The sequence below is a fragment of the Martes martes genome (genome assembly GCF_963455335.1).
Source record: "Martes martes genome assembly, chromosome: 3".
NCBI lineage: Eukaryota > Metazoa > Chordata > Mammalia > Carnivora > Mustelidae > Martes > Martes martes.
Window position 1 is genome coordinate 159104503 of NC_137890.1, and position 20945 is coordinate 159125447.

The 20945-nt window shown below is 43.0% G+C and overlaps 1 protein-coding gene across 2 annotated transcripts in view; it reads left to right on the forward strand.

The window, feature by feature from the left end:
* The window catches only part of PID1 (phosphotyrosine interaction domain containing 1), a 223359-nt gene that overhangs the window by 83643 nt on the left and 118771 nt on the right, over nt 1-20945 (forward strand). For both annotated transcript variants that reach the window (XM_080799175.1, XM_080799176.1), the window contains exon 2: nt 18778-18924. In XM_080799175.1, the coding sequence (XP_080655301.1) occupies nt 18778-18924 (147 nt within the window). The remainder of the gene's footprint in view (nt 1-18777; nt 18925-20945) is intronic.

Here is a 20945-nt window from a genome sequence, read left to right on the forward strand (position 1 = left end):
TTTGTAAGTAATAAAATACATTTAATTGAATATAATGAATAAATATACGCAATAAAGGAACAGGATGTTTTTATCCTGACCAATTATAGGTAATGAGCCATGCAGTTTAGGGCACGATTTCGAGGAGGGCTTGAGTAGCTGAGAAAGATGTTTATACAGTAAAAATTAAGGATGAGAATATAGAACAACAGTAATGAAAAAATCGTTACCTGTATTTTTTTTCTTTAAGAAAACTGATTAAAGAAAATGAAACAAAACCCTTAATGACCACTATTGAATCAAGATACCTTGAGATTGTCAGATCGTGGGTTTGGGGTACTGAGGACTAATGACTGTCAGACTCAAGAGGTAGCCCAGCATGCTTAGCCGTGGACTGGCTTCCCCTCTGTGATGTTGTGGGTCTGCTGTGGTCACTGTCTTGAGGATGGAGAACCCCAGGTGGTGGGGGGTGTGGATCACAATGTCAATTCACGACCACCTCAAGTAGGAGAAGTTCTTTTTCCTTTAGCTTCTGATAATATAAAAGCATAGTAGTGGAGGGATTTGATAAAGAGAATTGGCCCCATATTTGGATTCAGTGGATATGCAGTTTTAGAAAGAGGGAATAGTAGAAACCCAGCCCTGGTCTCTGACTTTGACCTCTGCACCAATGGCTGGGGCTGAAATGGGTATGCCGGAGAGAGGAGACAGTTCCCAGGGAGGGGCCCTGGAGAAGACAAGTAGCCTAGTTTTGGGCATTTTGACTTGGGTGTTTTAATATCTTTCATGTGAATCCTTTTCTTATCAGAAGCCCAAAACAGCCGTCTTTGGAATTCACCCATCAACCAATAGGTCGCCAGTGGAAATAGGTCACTTGGTGTTTCAGAGAGTTGAAAAGAATAAATGTTGAAATCTAGTTTAATGAGGAAGGATTGAGGAAAGCGAAAAATAAAAACACGACAAAATAGAACAAAAACCAAAGGAAGAAAAGAGCAGTCCTAGTGTTGAATGCCATTGGCTTTGGAGTAATGATCCGCTTTACAATAGTGGCTAACATCCCCAGCTCTAGCTCGTGTCAGGACCTGTGATGCTCTGCCTGTTTTACTTAGTTAATCCTAAGTAGCTCTGTGAAGTATAGACACTGTCTCTGTCTCCATCCTAGATGAGCAAACTCACCTAGGGGATGCGGAAGTTGGGGAGGTTAAGTGAACTCCCAAATTCATGCATCTTCTGTTTTACATGAGAGGGTTGAGAAAACATTAAGAGCAACAGATGGCACAGAAGAGGACGTCCATCAAGTACCATTGAACTTAGGTTTGGCTGATGTGTACACTGTATGTTACAGGAAAAGACCTTGTATTATTAAGTATCATTAGCGCTATCTGTACCAACAAGAGTTTTTGAAACTTGCTGCGATACAGGCTTTTGAATTTGAGGGCCTAGTTACCTAATAGAAACAACATACAGCACAAGTTGTGTTGGGAATACGTGCTGAATCCAGGAACTAAAAATCATGGGCCGCCCGGGCAAAGTCTGCTGGCTGTGTGACTGTGAGTTGAGGCAAGGCAGGGAAGCTCAGAGCCAAATGGAACCAATTAAGGTACACTTGGACATGGACCTGGGGTTGTTTACCAAGCCCATTTGCTGGTGGAGAGTCACGTTTCTTTATCCTTCTTGGTTGTAATTTAATTTGCTAATTGTCTTTAAGGAAAAAAAAGGTTGTAGGAACTTTGGCTGAAACTGCAAAAATTCAGATTTTATGAGCATGTTGAATGCAAAGAAGGAAATATAAAGTTGTTCTAAATTTACACACGGACTATGCACCTGTTTTGAATTTGTATCCTTGAAAGATGTCCCTTTTTAGAATAGGCACAGGGAGCCTGTGTTGTACTTGAGGCAGGTAATAGGAGGTGGCGGTCATGGGGAGAGCGAAATCCATCTCCAACAATTGCAGAGTTCCCCTCCCACCTCCAAAAGTCCCCGTTTGGCATCAGTAGAAGATTTTATGGAGAAATTGCACCCAGCCCTCCCAAACTTACCTTTGTGGCTGCAGATATAGCAAAGTCCATCTGGATCTGTTTCCTGAGAGAGGAAATGAATGGAATGCGTGTCACATGTATCATGTAGTTGTAATACCATGATTATTCATGTTCGTGCTGTAAAAATATCTTTTCAAGTAACTCTAAACCATAATGTTGAGTGGCTTATGTTTAGGTCAATAACTGAAGGTGGTGAGCAGAGGCAATGAAAAAAATGATCTTACCGGGGCACCTGGGTGGCTCAGTCGGTTAAGCGTCTGCCTGCTTATCCCTCTGCCTGCACTCCCCTTGTTTGTGTTCTCTTGATCTCTCTCTCTGACAAATAAATAAATAAAATCTTTAAAAAAACAAAGGAATGGTCTTACTTGTTTTAAATCAAAAGAAAATTTGTTTAAGACCAGTGGTCCTCAGAGAAGGATGTACGTGGTGTGAGGGTGGGATTATATTAGAATCACTTACTTACTCCCTTCCGTTGTCCTTCATTACGTTGTTCTGCAGGATGGGAGTGGGAACAGTTTGCCCGCCATGTGCATTTGAAAATACTTTCCACTTGATTCTGTCCTAAACCACTCTTTTAGGGCTGGCTGCTTTTGTTTGTTTGTTGTTGTTGTTTAGTATTTGAAAGTATTTATTAAGTGCCTTTTTTTTTTTTAATTATTTGACAGAGAAAGACACAGTGAGAGTGGGAACATAGCAGGGGGAGAGGGAGAGGGAGAAGCAGGCTCTCTGTGGAGCAGGGAGCCAGATGTGGGGCTCGATCTCAGGACCCTGGGATCATGACCTGAGCTGAAGGCAGACACTTAGCGACTGCGCCATCCAGGCGCCCCATTTATTAAGTGTCATCTTGCTGCTGGGAAATGTAGTAATGTTGTTCACAGAGACCCATGATAGTTTTTATTGACAAGCTAATTGATAAACAAGAACAGCTTGAAATAATAAAAAAATTATATTTAACAAGGGAAGTATGGCCTGGGACCCTAATAATGAATCACTCACTCGAGCTCTTTGTTTAATCCAATGTTTGCTTGCATTTCTTATTATGAAACACACTGAGCCGTGAGGGAAGCCTGGCTAAGACTGTGGTGGGGTTGAATTTTAACGACTTCTGTGAGATTTTGGTAACTTTAAATCGTGTCTATAAGCATGATGTTCTGGTTATTTATTGCTCTGTAACAAATCACCTCAAACATTTGCTGTGTAAAATAGTAATGGTCATCTGTTTTGCTCACAAATCTGCAATTTCGACGGGACTCTGGTGGGGGGAGGGTGCTCAGCTGAGGCAGCCCAGCTGGGGCTAAGAGGCCCCTTCAAGATGGCTTCTTCCTGTGGCTGGCAAGTTAGTGCTGGCTGCCAGCTATGAGCTGAGGGGGTTGTCCTGTTCTCCACAAGCACCTCTCCTTGTGGCCATTCGAGCTTTCTCATAGCAGAGTAGTTGGATTCTGAGATTTAGTGTTGCACGAATAGCAGCTGGAGGCTGCCAGTCTCCTAGAAGTTGACTAGAGATGACATAGACCTGAGCCGAGGTCTCCTCTTGAGGTAAGGAGTGTCAAAGAATTTGCAACCATCTTTAATCTACCCCTGACCAAATCAGACCACTTATCTTTGCCTCTATAAGCTGTTCACTTTCATATCTCTTGACATCTCTTAGGGTACTTCTTTCCCTGTACTGTCCCCCCCAACCCCCAACCTTTTTTCATGTATTTTTCAGAGAGGGCAAAAGTTAGTTCTTGAAGGGGGGAGGATCTTAGATATTACAGTGGGACAATCTATACCACAGAACATAAACAGATACGCAATATATCTGTGGTATTAAAATTTTATGGGGGTGAGGGAGGTAATTAGGAAAAAAAAAGTCTAAGAAGCCTCCTTGGGGGAGAGATAATGTAAAAAAACTTTGAGAAACACTGCTTTACTTCTAGCCCAGATGTGTTATCTTCTCTTCCATAAAACGTGTCCCAATCTAATCCCGGCAAAGTTAATTGTTCCATTTTTATACACTTATAGACATTTTATTCATATGTCTGCAGTGTATTTAAGCTGGTCGGATGATGCCTTTTTCTCTCTTATTTGACTGAGAACTTCCTAGGTACGTAATACCATGTATCTGCTGTATGCCTATAATCCATATTTAGTGAGTTGAATTAAAATGGACTAAGGGAATTAGGTTTTTATCTTGGTTTGGGTTCTTCCAGAAATAGACCCTGAGGTGAGGATTGAAGTGTCAAGTAGTAGCCTCTTGGAAAGTGAAGGAAACGCTGGTGGGAGCAGGGAGGTGGGACAGGGAGGAAGAGGAAGCCCGTGAAGGGAATGCTGTCAAGCCAGCTGCCGCCTGTGACCAGTGCTCAGTCCTGTGGGGGATATGCTCAGAAATGTAAAAAGCCAAAACCAAAACCAAAACTAAACCCAAACAAAAAAGCTTCAGAGCTCAGAGTCAGACCACTTGTTTGTGGAGCTGAGGAGCGGCAGGACTTATACTCTCACTCTCCGCCATTCATTGACTGAAGACTCCCAGCGTTGTCAATGGGCTGCGCTTGGCTTCTGGGACAAGCCCCAAGCAGAGAGAAGCAGACCCTGCTGGTGGAAGTCAGAAGCGGGAAGGCTGAGGGCAAAGGCAGAGCAGCGAGAGTATAAGCTGGAGGCTTCCTTAGCCCTGAAGCCCTGAACTAGTCAGAGGAGAGGTGATGAGAGGGTTTTGGTTGGAATGGGGAACTCTGACTTTCTCGTTGTCAGTTTCCCTGGTTGAAGTTCAGCCTCATGAAGACAGGAAACGCGCCAGTCTTCTTCAATACTGTGTGCTCCGCAGAGTCCCTGACTCGGCAAAGTAGAGGATTAATGAATAAATGGCTGACTAAACCAGCACTGGGGTTTAAGAGGTACGTTCTTTATTGTGTTCCAGTTCAAAGGAGGTCAGAGCAGGTAAGGCACAAGCTGGTAATGAAAGCTGACAACTGTCAGGTGCAATTCGCCTTCAAGAACTCTTAGGAACAGACAGACGAGCTACAAGGGAGATCCGTTCCTGGGGGTGGCCTGGGCTGCTTACTGAACCACTGGCATTTTTGTGACTGAGCGGTCAAGGGTCATATTCAGGCCCACTGAACTCGGACAGGCCAAGGCCAGGTCCTATGCATTTACCTGGGTGTCTTGTCCTGAGGAATTTACCATATTAAGTTCAGGAGCAGTGAAAACAAGTAATGTTGATTGGCCGGTGAAATGACTATGCCTCGATGAGCTTGTCATCCTGGAGAATCGACTTAGTGTATACCTTTCCTTTCCATCATGGGTTGAATGGTGCAGCCCTTCCTCTTCCTTCCCCCCCACCAAAAAAAAGATATTTTGAAGTCCCAACCCTCAGTCCCTCAGAATGTAACCTAACTTCAAAATAGAGTCTTTGCAGAGGTAAAGTTAAAATGAGGTCATTAGTGTGGGACCTAATCTAATACCGTGTCCTTAGAAATTTGAACTTGGAAGCAGCCACACATAGAGGGAAGATGATGTGAGGATAGAGAGACAGGGTGGCCATGCGTATCTGCAGGGGATGTAGCTACACGCCAAGGAATGCCAGGGAATTCCAGAGATTGCCAGCAGGACCAGAAGCTAGAGAAGGAAAGGAAGGACTTTACCCTGGAGCTGTCAAAGAGAGTGTGGCCCTGCGGACATCTTGATTTTGGAGTTCTAGACTCCAAAACTGTAAGACAATAAATTTCTGTTGTTTCAGGCTACCAGTTTCTGGTACTTGGTTACAGCAGCCTAGGAAAGTAGTACCCTCTCTTTTCTTTTTCTTTTCTCTCTCTCTCTCTCTTTTTTTTTTTTTTTTTTTTTGACTAAGACTTTTCTAAATAGTTGTCCCTTTCCTCTCTTTCTTCTTCCTCCTCTTTGCTTGCTTTCTTATATATGCTACAGCAATTAATAGTTGATACTTGCCTGCAGGGTCCCTTGGTTTAGGAAGGACATTCCATTCCTAAGCCACTTGGAGAACAAAAGAGAGGCTCTTCTTCAGATGTCTGGCCTTTTTGGCTGTAGCTCCAAAGTGGGTCATTTTTTTCATTGAAATGGTTTGCCGTCTATACCAGGACTGGGTGGGAATGAGCCTTTCCTGTTGGAGTGCAGTGGGATGGGCCTAGGAGATGGCCTCTTTTACATGTTACTCCTCTTAGGGCTGGAGGCACAGATCCCTTCCTTTCCAAGGAAACTTAATGGATTTACCTGATTTCAGGGGACCCAAGTGGGGCCATTAATCATGGTTCTTGTGGCTGGAGTTGCTGGCTTCCTGCCGGGGAGGTGGGATGTTTGTCTGGTTGTGGACCTGGACTGGACTCATTGCCAAGGTGATCTTCAGAGAGAAACAGTCTGGCTGATGGTTGCGGGAAGTGGTATGAAATCATGGAATGGAAGGGAATCGACTAAAATGAGAACAGTGTGACCCAGGCACGTGTTTAGATTAAAGGTGTTTTTTTTTTTTTATTCCAATAATGTTTTTCTTCTCTTAATTATTTGTTTCTGCATTAAGCATTTATCTCGCAGCTGCTCTGCGTCAAGTGCTTAGCTAGGGACAGAGACAGGAGGGAAGCAGTACATCCCGATGTGACATGTAGCATGAAAGTCCTGGTCATTGTCCACAGCGCAGGTCAGGCAGAAAGGTAACTTTTACCTGGGCTGGCATGTAGGGAGTTTCAGGAAAGCCTTTATAGATTTGATCATAACTGGGAGGAACACCACCAGAGAGGAACACCACCAGAATATAAGAGCTGTATTCCTTGATATGGACAATATTTTACACTTAAAACAAAACAAAACAAAACAAAACAAAACAAAACACCCCTCTTCTGAAGGTATCATGTATAGCAAATGAATTCTCCATCCTCTGAGGATGACTGCAGCCCTGTGCTGTCCATGGCACCCTCATCAAAGCAAACTCTGGCTTGCCCAGTCTCTGGCATGCTACCTTCCAGACCATTTGAAGCCTGGGGACAAAATTATTTTTAGTTTCTTTCCAACCTGCCAAGATAATGTTCAGTCGTGTATCCACCAAAATACAGTCCTGCAGAGGAATTTTGCCCAGTGAAAATAAAACCAAATGAGCGGGGATGGACGTGTTCATAACACAGGCGTGCTGTGTCCCCGTGGGCAGAGGATTTCCTGACACCACAAAGCAGGCATTTCCAATTGGAACATAAAGGTGTCCCTGGGCTGTACCCGGGAACTGAATGAAGTCCCTTGGGGAAATAGGAGAAACAGCCTTTTTTTTTTTTTTTTAAATTATGTCCTCTGTTAGCCACCATATAGTACATCATTAGTTTTTGATGTAGTATTCCATGATTCATTGGTTACACATAACACCCAGTGCTCATCACAACACATGTCCTCCTAAATGCTCCTCCCCTTTGGAATCTTAAACTCATAACATTTGATTTGGTTTCCAAATCTTACCTTGTTTGGTCTGACTTCAGTCTTCTAAAAGGGTGTTTATGCTGTTTTGTTTTTATTCTCTGCTCTGTGCCCTTATTTCTTGCTTTGGAGGAAGACAAGTTCTTGGGTGTTTCTGGTCATGCACTTGCTTTGGTCTGAGTTTTAAAGGCTTACCTTGTGTTTCACTCATGCTCATGTGTGCATCCGAGAAGGACATGGTTAGGGAGCCACCTGATCAAGACCTCAGCTACTAGATAATTGCAAATAGATGACATTAAAATTTACAGAAAATTGGTAGCAGTTGGCTTTCAGCATGATTGAAAATATAAATTAGCAAAAGGAAAGAGAGCAAAGGAAAAAAGAGAAAAAAATTACATATAATTCAACAACCTGGAAGCAATAAATACTGTTTATGCTTTTGTATATGTGCTTCTAGAGTTTTGTTTTGTCTTGTTTTTTTAGAGAGAGAGTGAGAGCCATGCGTTTGTGTGAACAGATGGGGGAGAGACAGGGGAAGAGGGAGACTCTTAAGCAGACTCCAAGTTCAGTGCAGAGCCTGACATGGGGTTCGATCCCACGACCCTGAGATCATGAACTGAGCCGAAATCAAGGGTCGGACATTTAATTGGCTGAGCCACCCAGGTGCCCCTATGCTTCCGGATACTTTAAAGTGGTTGTCTAAATTTAAATGGCAGAACCTAGGGAGGGAAAAGAATAAAGATAATTTGTGTGTGTGTGTGTGTGTGTGTGCGTGTGCGCGTGCGCGTGCGCGTGCGCCTGCGTGGGCGCGTGTACAGTTCCTCCTCTAGGTATTTAATGTACATTGTCGGGGGAAATACTGCAGGATGTATTAGAGACTCGGGACCTTGACATCAGAGCACCTTAGAGCAAATCCACCCTGCTTTATTCAGAATGGTATTGGAAGTTAGTGAGATAATCCTTGTCAAGTGCCTTTGTCACTTGATGGGAAGTGTGGATCCATCTCTCTCTCTCTCTCTCACATGCGCACATTTGTATCAGTTGCTGCTCCTGCTCTAAGGTGAGTCATATACTGAGACTCATGACTGAACCTAGGATTTTCTGATTCTAAAACCTTTCATTTCATTCCATGCCTTATACTATTGATTACAGAATGAAATCTAGTATGCAGTTTTATTTACTTATTTTTGAAGATTTTATTTGTTTACTTTTGAGAGAGGGTGAGAACAAACGAGAGAGCACAAGAAGGAGTAGGAGAGGGAGAGAGGAAGTGGACTCCCCACTGAGCGGGGACCCCCCCCTCCCCCGAAGCGGGGCTTGATCCCAAGACTGTGAGATCATGACCTGACTCGAAGGCAGATGCTTAACCGACTGAGCCACCCAGGTGCCCCATTATGCAGTTTTAAAAGATGATACAGCAGCAAGCTTATCGACTCTGGACAGGTGCAGTGATCTGGGCTGGCATGCTGGTTGACTGAACCAGGCCAGTCATTACAGTTTCTTCATCTGTGAAATGAGGGAGTTGGTCTATGTCGTCTGGAAGGTTGCTCCTCTTCTCGACGTTCTGTATTTCTGGGTTGTAATTCCTCCTAGACAGAGTTTCGGGGTTCCTGTGTCCACATTTCCAAAGCAGGAGAGGATGTGTCCCAGAAGGGAGGGAGGAAGCTGACCACAACCAGATAGTAGTTAGCATTCACGGACCCATAAATATCTGAGCTGGACAGAAACAGGGCTTGAGGGGAAAGGACCTTTGGAACTTAAGGGTAATACCAATATATATTTCATAACATTTTATGTGTATCTTTCCAAATACAAAGCAATCTTCAGTGCACTTAGTTTTGGTTGATTAAAAATATAAATTTGACTCTGGCTTCTGCCTACAATGAAGACAGCAAGAATAGTATCACTTTCCATCCTGTTAATGAGAAAAAACCAGCTAATTTATAGAATCAAACCTCTTGAACCCATCAAAGAGCCAGGGTCAACCAAAAAAAAAAAAAAAAAAAAAAAAGAGCCAGGGTCATAGTACATCCAACTGGCCAGAAATATATAGAAAACAAGACTTCCAAAAAAAAAAAAAAAAAAAAAAAAAAAAAGGCACCATATGAGTTACAGCTCACTAGTAGCGGAGAATGGTGGAAGATGGCTTGCAAGGCAAATGGGTAGGAAACATTCAGCTACCTTTCTTCACTCATTTTTAAAGGCTGATTGTTGCCTAGTACTGGTGTGGAGAGCTCATGGTTACTCTTCACCCAGGGGGAATTTGCATCAACACATAGGCCTTTCCAAACAGAGCACCACTGGGACCCATGAGATCTTCTGACAGCGAGGCTGGAGGCCAGAGCATGCCTTCTTTGATGGTCTACGCCTAGGGAAGGGGTGGCTGTCATGGTTAAGGCCATGTACCTGGACTCATTTCTTCTAAGGAACACGAGACTGCACAGCTGGGGAAGGGGGAAACATCCCGTGCTTTGAGGGCTTAGGTGAAGACCCATTGTAACATGTGGAGAGGAAAAGAAAAAAGTCCTCTGCATCTGGAAGAAAGGCAGGGAGCCACCCTGGATCCAGACAAGTAGTGGTCTCTGAACAGCGGGGACAGAGACAAGATCACTGAGAAAGCCTGACTTCCAAGACCAGAGGACACAGGATCTGCCTAAGGCTGAGGTGGAACAAGTGGGAAGAACCCTTCCTTGCACTCCCCCCAGCACACTCCCAGGCTAGAAAACGCCTAGTATCAAGCAGTTGCAGTTAACCTATGGGGGCAGGGGAAGCATGGGAGGGGGAGATGCTGTGAGTCCTAGGGGTACAGAGAAGTCTGCAAGAGGGAACAGGAACATTGAGACACACCTCCCAGTGACGCAGACCCCAGCCTAAAGACAACGTCATTCTAGAGGAATCGAAAACTGTGGTGCAGCAATAAAAACCCAAGCCAGACCAGTTTCAGATGAGATTGACTTGCGACACCACACTGATGCCCGAGCAGAAGGGATGTGATCAGTTTCAGGTTTAAGCGTTATTTCCCTGGGACTCTACTGCACATGATGTCCAGAATCCAACAGAAAAATAGGAGAGGCACAAAAAGCCAGGAGGAAAACGATCCGTAGTGAGAAGACAAAGCCATTAACAGAACCAGGCCCAGAGAGGACTCCGATAGGGAATTTAAAATAACTGATAAACATTTAAAGGCTCCAGTGAAAAAAGGGAAGAGCGAGCATGAACATATGGGGTATTTCAGCAAAGAAAGAATCACACAAAAGTGCTAAGAAAAACAAAAATGAGAAGGAAGACAACAACAGAGTTAACAGAGATGAAGACGGCCTTTAATGAGCCCATCAGTAGACTCAGCAGATGCAAAGGAAGAGTTAGTGAACGTGGAGATAGGCCATCATATTGATTATTGATTTTCTGTGTTTTACATTTATTGATTGATTTTCCTCCTCCAATCTTTATTTATTATTTGGTTTCTTCTACTCACTTTGGGTTTCATTTACTCTGTTTAGTCTTCCTTTTTTTTTTTTTTTTTGAAGGTTGAAGCTGAGTGAGCTGAGTTTATTGAAGAAAGAATTTTCTTCTTTTCTAATATTGGCATTTTGTGCTATAAAATTACGCCTACCCTTACATATGTTTTAGTGGCATCTCAGAATTTTTGATGTGTTATGTTTTCATTTCCATTCAGTTCGAAGTATGTTCCACCTTGTCTTTTGATTTATTCTTTGATTTAGGGGTTATTTGGAACTGTACTAGTTTCCACGTATTTGAAAATTTTACTGAGATCTTTCTGTTGATTTTCCTTTGTAGAATTTGAATCGTAAATTTACTGAGTTGTTTTTTATTTTATTTTTTTAAATTGTTTTTTTGTGGTCCAGAATTTGGTCTGTTTTGGGGAAGTGTATTCTGTACCCTTGAATTCTGTTGTTTTTGGGTGGAGCTGTCTATAAATGTCAATTATATCACGTTGGTTGGTGGCGTTATTCAAACTTGAGAGGTCCTTGCCACTTTTCTATGTATTTTATCCATTTGGGAGAGGGCAGGGTTGAAATCTCCAACCCTATTTGTAGTTTATGTTTATTTATCTTTTGTGGTCCTATCAGTAGTATTATCAGTAGTATTTGCTTCTTTATATTTTGAGCGAATTTCTTTAGGCAACATAGAATCAGGCCTCCCTCATCAAAATCTCACTAAATCTGCCTTCTTTTTTACTACGGGTATCAATTTTATAGATTTTTAAATCTATCACTTTATGATTTATTTTCTCTTTGTCTCATCTGGATTTTTATTGTTACTACATTTTCCCTCTCCTTCTGCCTTCTTTTTTTATGATTCTGTTTTATCTTTTCTAACTCTTTGGCTTGTTATATTAGTCTTTGCTTTACGGTTTGTAGCATACACCTTTATTTATTTATTTATTTTTAAAGATTTTATTTATTTATTTGACACAGAGAGAGAGAGCACAAGCAGGGGGAGTGGCAGAGAGAGAGAGGGAGAAGCAGGTTCTCCGCTGAGCAGAGAGCCCCACACCGAGGTCGATCCCAGGACCCTGGGATCATGACCTGAGCCAAAGGCAGGGGCTTAACCCACTGAGCCACCCAGGCGCCCCTAGCCTACACCTTTAACTTACTGTGGTCAGGTGATAGTACACCACCAATACCATATTTCCACTTCACCTTTTTTGACCTTTTTACTCCTGTGTACGTGTGCTGAAATCTTCCTCCTCCCCAGTGAGCTCTTCACGAGCCTTGAGGGCTTTCTGCGGGCTCTGTGGGCATTGAGTTATTTTTGTGCCTCTCCCACATAATCTCTTGAGAGAATCTGTGATGTGCAAAAGAAACGCTTCCATAATTAAAACTGCATGAATAAATACGGGTGTGTGAACATGAGTATTTTCAGTTAGTTTAATAATAGCGATCACTTTAACAGATATAGACAACCTTTTAAATTTAGGAGTGTCTGGAGGTAGGCCTTTAAAATTAAGTTGGAACTTTTTGCAATAAGGCAGTTACTAGGACACTTTGCAGCAAGAAGGAAGATGCCAGACTGCTGTAGGTCTTTCTTTTCTTGAAATACCAGATCAACATAAACTGCATTAAAAAAAATTAATCCGCAAAGTGAAAGAGTGCGATTTTGAATATGCTTGCTGACTTTGGGGGAGAGTTTCCAACTCCCTTTTCCTTTCAGAAAAGGACAAAAGTGAAAAACATCTTTTGCATTAAAACGTACTCACATGAAAATTGGATGTATGTGAAATTTTCTTTTACTCATTCATGGGGTTGCTCTTAATCGTATAGCAAATCATTTGTTGTTTCTTTAACAGGAAAGTATTTTTTTCTTGCTTTTATGTTATTTTTTGTTTTGTTTTCTAAAAATGCCAGAATAAATATTTAAAAACAGAAATCTAAGAATTTTTCATTAAAAGTGAAAAGTGAGATCTTCTGGAAAGTCAAGGTAGAGTATTGCAATGGTTTCTTTTCTCATGCTTGGGGCTTGAATCTACTTTTTAAAAAATAAATGGTATAAAATGTAAGGAAACCACAACAAAGTTTAATTAATTCTTACATACCCCCCAAGGAATAAAATGCAGTGTGGTTATGAACAGAATGTAAAAGCCCTACTGATTTTTGCACGCCCAGTACAAATTAACATTTGTTTGGGGGACTGAAGTTTTCCATTTATTTGGTTCACCCACTGGTTCCTTGTCATTCTCTTCAGGAGAACATTTGCAATATTTCTGAAGCTTGATTAAGGCCTTACTGAATCAGTAATTTGCAAGTTAAAACTGACCATTTTAGCCAGCCTTTACAATGCAAGGATGAACCAGGGATTAAAACCTTAATGCCTTTTCTTTAATTTGAGGGAGGATAGTGTTCCAGTTATCTTAGAAAAAGAGGAAGCGGGATTTGCCTTCAAAAGATGCTTTATATTTTGGATAGAGAGTCAATACAAAGGTGAGATACACCCGATTTGAATTGGTAAAATATGTAAATCCTTGCCTGCCGAACTGTCAGAGATTAATGTCTGAATAGGAGTAGGAAGCGCCAACTGTAAAATTATACAGGGCATGGCGGTTACCCCATTCGCATAATGGGGCTTGATTTAGAGGCTCTATTTTAGGGTTGCACATAAAGCACCCAATGCAGAAAGCCGAGCTTTGTTTAATTTGTCCGGGGCAGTGCCCTAATTTTCTACAACACTATTCACTTCCCTCCTTTAGGAATGAATAACACATTTTCTTTATGGAACTCTATGCGTCTTTCATTTGGGAGCAGTCGCTTTTCCAAACTCCTCTATTAGATTCCTCTTTTGTTGCCTTTTTGTAATGCTCCTAGATGATGGTAAATTGCATTGTCTTTGTTGCACTTGTCTACCCACGCAAAGAACAAGCAATACCCTTTTGGACAGGGCAGAATGTAGCCCTTTGCACTTGACAGATGAAAGCTAAGACTTGGGAAGTACAAGCCATGCAGCTCTGATAGAGCGGGTTGTCCCATCTCCATCTTTGCTACCCAGCAAGGGAATTTGTCACCTGAACGGATGTCATCGTATGTCCTTTGGCTATCTCTGGAGACTTGGAATTCATCTCATTTCGGCAGGAGCTCGGAGGATTGTATTGCAAACATGGATAACCTAGGGACTGTAATACCTCGTTTCAATTATTATTGGTGTTTTATCATTAAGGCTCAACCTATTCAGGTAACAAAGTGCTATCTTTTTTTTTTTTAAATACAATGTTGCTGTTGGCTTCTGCAATTTAACATTTATGAAGTCCTTTTTAAATTTTGTTAGTGGCTCCATTTTATTGTCTCAGACGATTTTTCTTTTCATCGAGAAGTAATTTGTGTTAGCGAGACTCTTAGTTGCCGGGGTCAGACTCCTAACCCGAGCCCGCTGAAGCATCACGGAGATGTATTGGTTCATATTCTCTGTAAATCCGTGAATGGATCTGAGTCAGATGAGGCTGGATCCAGGGCTCAGCAATGTCAAGTCGGTGACCCTCCGTATCCCGGTCCTCTTTGTCTCTGTGCGATCTCATTCTCAGGCTGACCTTGGCAGGTGAGCAGGTCAGCAGCAGCTTTGTACTCACATCACCTTGGCCTGGGCAACTTGGTCGTTCAGGCTTCTGGAAGAGTCTGTTCAGCCAATCTTGAGTTTCCTCTAAACCAGTGCCTTTAGCTGGGGACATGCGGTACTCAGGTGGTCAGCCTGTGTCCCATATTCTTTCCCAGGGTCAGGGGACAGAGACAGCCCCAGTCCACAGAGCAGCTAGAAAGCAGAGGAGGCATTTTCTCGAAGAGGGCACAGGAGTGTTCTTATCACAAAGGCTAAAGCCACCACTTGAAGGTTTACAAGAGCCACTCAGAGTTACATAAAAATGTTAATTTTCCATAAGAAGACATATTATTGTAGACTCAATGACTCATCAGATAATTCACAGCGTATTTCCCTCTTTACCCTCACACTTTCATTGTTGGCAAAAAGGACAAAGCCATTAAAGAAAAAAAATTAAAAAAAAACTTTTAAGGATTTTATTTATTCATTTGACACACACAGAGAGAGAAAGCACAAGTAGGCAGAGCAGCAAGCAGAGGGAGAGGGAGAAGCAGGCTTCCTGCGGAGGAGAGAACCCGTGGGACTCAATCCCAGCACTCTGGGATCATGACCTGAGCTGAAGGCAGATGCTTAACCGACTGAGCCACCCAGGGGCCCAAACCGCACCCCCCCCCGCTTTTTTTAAAGGAGTCATTTCTCAATTTCACATTCAAATACTGCCCTAGCATCTCCATTCAGCTAGTCTGATAAACTCACACGATTTGCAGTTATCGTTTGATTTCCCAGTCTCCAGCTACCGGGAGAACCCCGTTCAGGCAGAGGCTAACATTTGATTTCCGTTCCAGCTGCTTCTGCCATGGTGTCAGGCTGAGTGCAGGTGTTCAGGGAAGGTGCTCGCGATGGCCCGGTGAGCTAACGTGGGGCACGCACCTTGCCTGGTGGGAGATGCCAAGGCTCTGAAGAGTTAGGTAGCTCAAGTTATGCAGCCTGTGTGTTGAAGTTGGCACACTGTCCCCAGTTTGGGGTTTTTAAAATGTTTCTTTCATTCTTTTACTTGGCTGTTCGGCTGTGTGTGTGTTTGTGCCAGTCTGCAGCTTCCCGTCTCTCTCTGTGCTCCAAGACAGGACTGAAAGCCGTGACGCTGGTCCCACAACGGGGGCGGGGGGACAGTCTCAGAGATTCTGGGCAGTGAGGTGGTCCAGCCTTCATGACAATAGAGTCCCCTCTGGGGCCATCTTTAGGATCATACTGTGTGGCAGGAGTCAGGCTGAGTTGAGCCATGTACTTCTCATCAAGCTCCAGCAAAATGGCAGACGGGGGACGGTGTCCCCACTTGCTCGTCACCTCGTCTTCTGAGCCGTTCTCCCCTTTACCCTCTTCATCTTATGACCTCAGTTGCTGTCCCGCCATGGCAACCAGCTTTGCCTCTCACTCTTAGGTGTCTGTGGTGCTCTTCTCGGACACCTTTGTTACCCCCAGTGTTGGACGAGAACCAATTAAGAACAAAGACAGAAGCTTCCAGATTCATATGAAAACTTGCCTCTCTGTTTTTAAAAATTAGAAATCAGTACTCACAGGGACATATTAGGGTAACTCTTTCTCCCATTTGAAGAAATACCGGCGTGGCAACTTTATCACCTAGAAGGTAGCCGTATTCGTCAGGGTTGGATCAAAGAGACAGAACTAGTAGGAGACATGCAGCAAGATTTATGCAGGGAACTGGCTTGTGCAGTTGCGGATGTTGGCGAGGCAAGTCTGAGATCCCTGGGGCAGGCTGTCGGGAAGGGTCGGCTGGATGGAACTCTCGGCACAGACTGAAGCTGCCGTCCACAGGTAGAAGTTCTTCCTCCTCAGGGAAGCCTCACCTCACCTGGTAAGGTCTTTTCAGTGGATTGACTCCAGTCCACCCAGATTATCGAGGATATATCTGCACTCAAATGATTATGGACTTAAAATCATACCTACAAAGTACCTTCACAGCAACTCCTGGATTAGTGTTTAGTTGGGTGAAAGTGGCCCATAAAACGGACCATCCATGTGGTCAGTTGGGAGTTCTAGTAGATTCTCTGTGAACCCATGAAACTGTTTTAGGCCCTTGGGATCCGTCATTGACTGAAACAGTTTCTGCTTTTATGGCATTTGTATTCTAATGGAAGATGACAGAAAATAAGATGAGTAAAATACATAATTTTGTAGTGGTGATAAGTAGGGATGAGAATAATAAAGCAGAGGAAAGGACTACACAGTGAGGAGTATCCACGTGGGCAGATCTGGCTCCATAATTTGTGAGGCCCAGGGCACAGTGAAAATGCAGTATCTCTCCTCAAAAAGTTGAAAAAAGTGCCACCAAAGGTACTGAAACATAAAACTTTTTCCTTTCGTCCCTGAATTTCTCTCCACGATAGTGGATTTTTTTTTTTTTTCTGTTTGGCTTTTGCTATTTTATCTGTGGTAAGCAAAGAAAAATTCAGAATTTAGATTATTAACACAAATCTGCCATTCATCATTAGGTTGTGCAATGCCTATTTTCAACGCAAATTTAGAAGTGGAATCACTGAAGTCACACGATCTGCATTTCCTAGTTCATGGGTGTGTCTCAATGTCGTGCTTGCCAGAGCAGTGGAAACACGCTACAAACCCAGCTCATCTGTTTTTCTTTCCTCTCTGAGACATGCACATTCTCCCCACACTTTACCTTTGGTTTGCGGATTCCTGAGGAGGGACGGATGGGAGGAGGAGGAGCTGTGGCTGTCCTGCCTGTCCCTTTCCTTCCCTGTTGTCCTTTTCAGTGTAAGTCGCTGCCTACTACAGGAAAGCCATACAGAGAAAAGGGATACCCTAGAGTTCCTTGATCACTCATGTTAGTGAGGATACAACTGACTTCTTTCTGCACTTGAAGCAAGTTCTACTTCTAAGTCTGGACTCTTGGGGCTGCCAGTGCTCTGCTGACTGAGCCATAGGCTTAACACCCTTACCTTGTACTCACTTGGCATCCCGTCGAATTCCTAGGCATCAGGGGATGCACATACTGTGTATATTTCCTCTATTCATGTATGCACACTGCCATCTCATTGGACTTCGCTTGTGAAATGCAAGCTCAAAGGTACAGTTATGAGGGATTTCAAGATTTTGACTTTAACCCAAGAGCATTAAAGCAAGCGTGGAGCCTCCTGAGCACGGGACACTGTTGTGACGGAACAGGTTGCATGCCCATGAAGCCATCTGTGCGTGTCTGTGTGAATGTGTGCACACATATGCTATTTTACATGATGTTGATCAAGAAGGACAGTCCCATAAGGTGACATTTGATCAAGGTCCTCAAGAAGATCAGAAAACCAGGCAGGCAGTTACTAGGGCAGGAGTAGCATGTTCAGAGGTTCCAAGACACATGAGTCTTTGCCTTATTCTCAGAAGAATAAAGAGGCCATGGTGGCTGGATCCAAGTGAGAGGGTAAAGGGTGGGAGATGAGGTTAGAGAAGCAGAGGTCCCTGAATGGTGCATGAGCTCTAGGGACAGGGAAGAGACTTGGAATTTTTCTGTGAGAAGAAGGGAAGGCTTGGGAGGGTCTTAAACAAGGGGTGAAATGCATTGATTGAATCTCCCTTTGGCTGCGCTGTGATAATACTCTGCATTGGGACAAAGTTGGAAGTGGTTGGACCAGACGCTATGATAGACCAAACAAGATGGGGACTGGACTGGGTGTATACACAGAAGCAATTAAATATAGTTGGATTCTGGGCGTATTTTACAACCAGTGACAATGGGAGCTGGGTATAAAATCGATATTTACCTAGAGTCCAGCAGATGAAATTGTCTGTTGAGAAGTAGTGAATTTCCTAAAGTTCTTCAGCCAATGCATGGCAGAACTGGGGAAGGAGAGCAGGAGTCTTGTGTTCTTTTTCACTGGGTCTTCTTTTCTGTTAGCTCTAGACTGCATCCCACTCCACCCCCGCCACCCTCCAATAGCTCTGTTAACATTCTCTCCTGAACATCTTCCCTTATTTGGCTGAAATGGGCATGGTGGAGTCTCCAGGATTCTATCTCTATAAATCACCTTGAAAGAACTTCTCAGAGCAAGGTCCTAGGTGATTCTCCTGCTACCCTATGTTTCCGTGGTCTCATGGTGGGGGTTGGCCGTCTCCCATGGTGTCACATTAGTGCTGTCTTTTTCCTGCATTTTCTGAAGTATCTCTTGACCTCCCCTCGTAAAACAGAGTTCATAAAACAAAGATTTTCCTCCTGGGTTTGATGTGCAATTGTGCCATGTATAATGCCAAAAACTTTAACTGTAGTTGGCTTGCTTATTTATGTATTTACCTTGCTTCTTAGCACTTTCAGACCATGCTGAAGTCCAAGCTGAATGTCTTGACACTGAAAAAGGAGCCCCTCCCAGCAGTCATCTTCCATGAGCCCGAGGCCATCGAGCTGTGCACCACCACGCCCCTGATGAAGACCAGGACTCACAGTGGCTGTAAGGTATGTGGCATGTGTCTAGCAGGGGCTCTCTTGGTGGGACAGACCAAAGGACATGTAGCCTTAGGACACTTGTTTCCCAGTGGTGACTTTTGAAAGGAATGAAAATGTAACATGACTGATGAGCTTTGTTGAGTGACGGTGGGATGAACCCATATCTGCTGTATTTTTAGCAATCAACCACTCTCCATTGTTTCCAGGTAAAGACATAAGTTCTAGTATGTGTGAATAAAATAGTCTTCTCACTTGTATTTGCTGTAGCCCTGTGGAACTTTGGGGCTCCCCAGAAAAGTTCTATCCTTAGTGATATTTCCTCCCTTTGTATTTGCACTCCAAATAAAACACATCTTAAAGAATAAAAAACAAGTTTCTCAACAGTGTACTTCTCCGTTGGGGGTTATTTTGCATTTTTGTTTGGCTTCCTCTCTCAGAATTGATACTAATATCCACGCCTCAGAATCCATTAAAAAACATTTTTTTAAATCTATGTAAACTGTAATGCTGACATTAAAGAAAACCTAGAAGTGGAATGTATAATTTTGGTAGGCTTTTGGGTTCTTTCTTGCATGATATTCTTTTTTACATGAATTGATGAATAAAGCAATCAGTTCAGGAATGACAAAGAAAATATGTTTATGCATATCTTGTCATTAGCTACTTTTTTTGAGGAGTAAAAAATTAAGGGGCAGAAATTTGTTTTGAGTAGTGAAAATAAAATAAAACAGAAATCTATGTTTGCATGTGGGTTTCTATTATAATCTTGTAGACAGATTCCTTATTGCGTTTCTAGGTTAGGGAAGTCTTTCTTGCCAGAATGTTCCATCCCCTCTCCCATTCTTGCATCGCTTTGGTCAGATTGGAGCCTACAGAAATCTTGAGTGATGGCTGTGTACACAGAATTCCACACATGTTCATCCATCCCACAAATACCCAGTGGGTGCTCAGTGTCTGCCCAGCACTGGGGACAGTGGGAGCAACACCCACCAGCATCTTTGTAGGGTTTAACTTCTAATTGGGGAGGAGGGAGGAGGGAGTAGGGAGTACAGGAAAACAAGCATTGGCTGTTGAGAAAGCCAGTCAGGAATAACTTGTGGAAGAATCTTTCAGGCAGAAGAGACAGGGAGTGTTAATTCTCAGAGGCAGAGATGGTCTATGTGTGCTTTTTAATGGAGAGGAATGGGCAGTAGAACCCAGAAGTTGAGAAAATTGTGTCCCGTGGTATGGTCAGGCAAGAGTCTGGGTATAGAATGAGCCTTGTCATCTCAGTGGCAAAGAGTTTTGACTTTCTTTTAATTACTGTGGGGAACTGTCAGATTTGGGCAAGAGAGTTAGTTATATGACTCCATCCAAAAAAAAAAAAAAAAAAAAGTGATTTTTAAATGGTAAGTACGCTAAGGTGAACTTTCAGCTTCCAGAGAGCACTTGCCAGAGGCTCTGTTCCAACTGGAGACGGGGGATCCGTAGAGCTGGCCTTCGGTCCCCATGTGTGCGATGCTTTTGGTGAATTGATGATACAAAGAATTATAAAAATACTCATTAAATTTGAAAGTGATATGAGATCAAATTGTGTTATACATACTTTAGAGAGTTCTAGAGTCGTTTTGAATTCTGTTCCTATTGGGGAAAATGGTCCCTCAAAAGCAAGATGAAGTCAGTAGGGACAAGTGAAAGGAGGAGAGTTTTGTTTGATAAAGGCTGCAGAGTATGTTTAAATAGGAGGGGGAAAATGCAGTTACAGAATAAAGACCTAGCAATCCAATCGGGATATGGAAGAAATGTGTGTGTGTGTGTGTGTGTTTGTGTGTGTGTGTGAGACAGAGAGAGAGAGAGAGAGAGAGAAATATTTGCTAGAGAGAAAGAAATACTGCTAGGAGAATAAAAACCTGTCATTTTCCTTAAAAGGAGCAAAAGGTTTGAGATTCATGGAGTAATTTTTTTGTGTGTATTGCATTAGGTTGTGTTTGCTTATTTAACCTCTAAAAGGATGTTGGGAAATACAAAAGGAGTTCAGAAGAGCACACAGA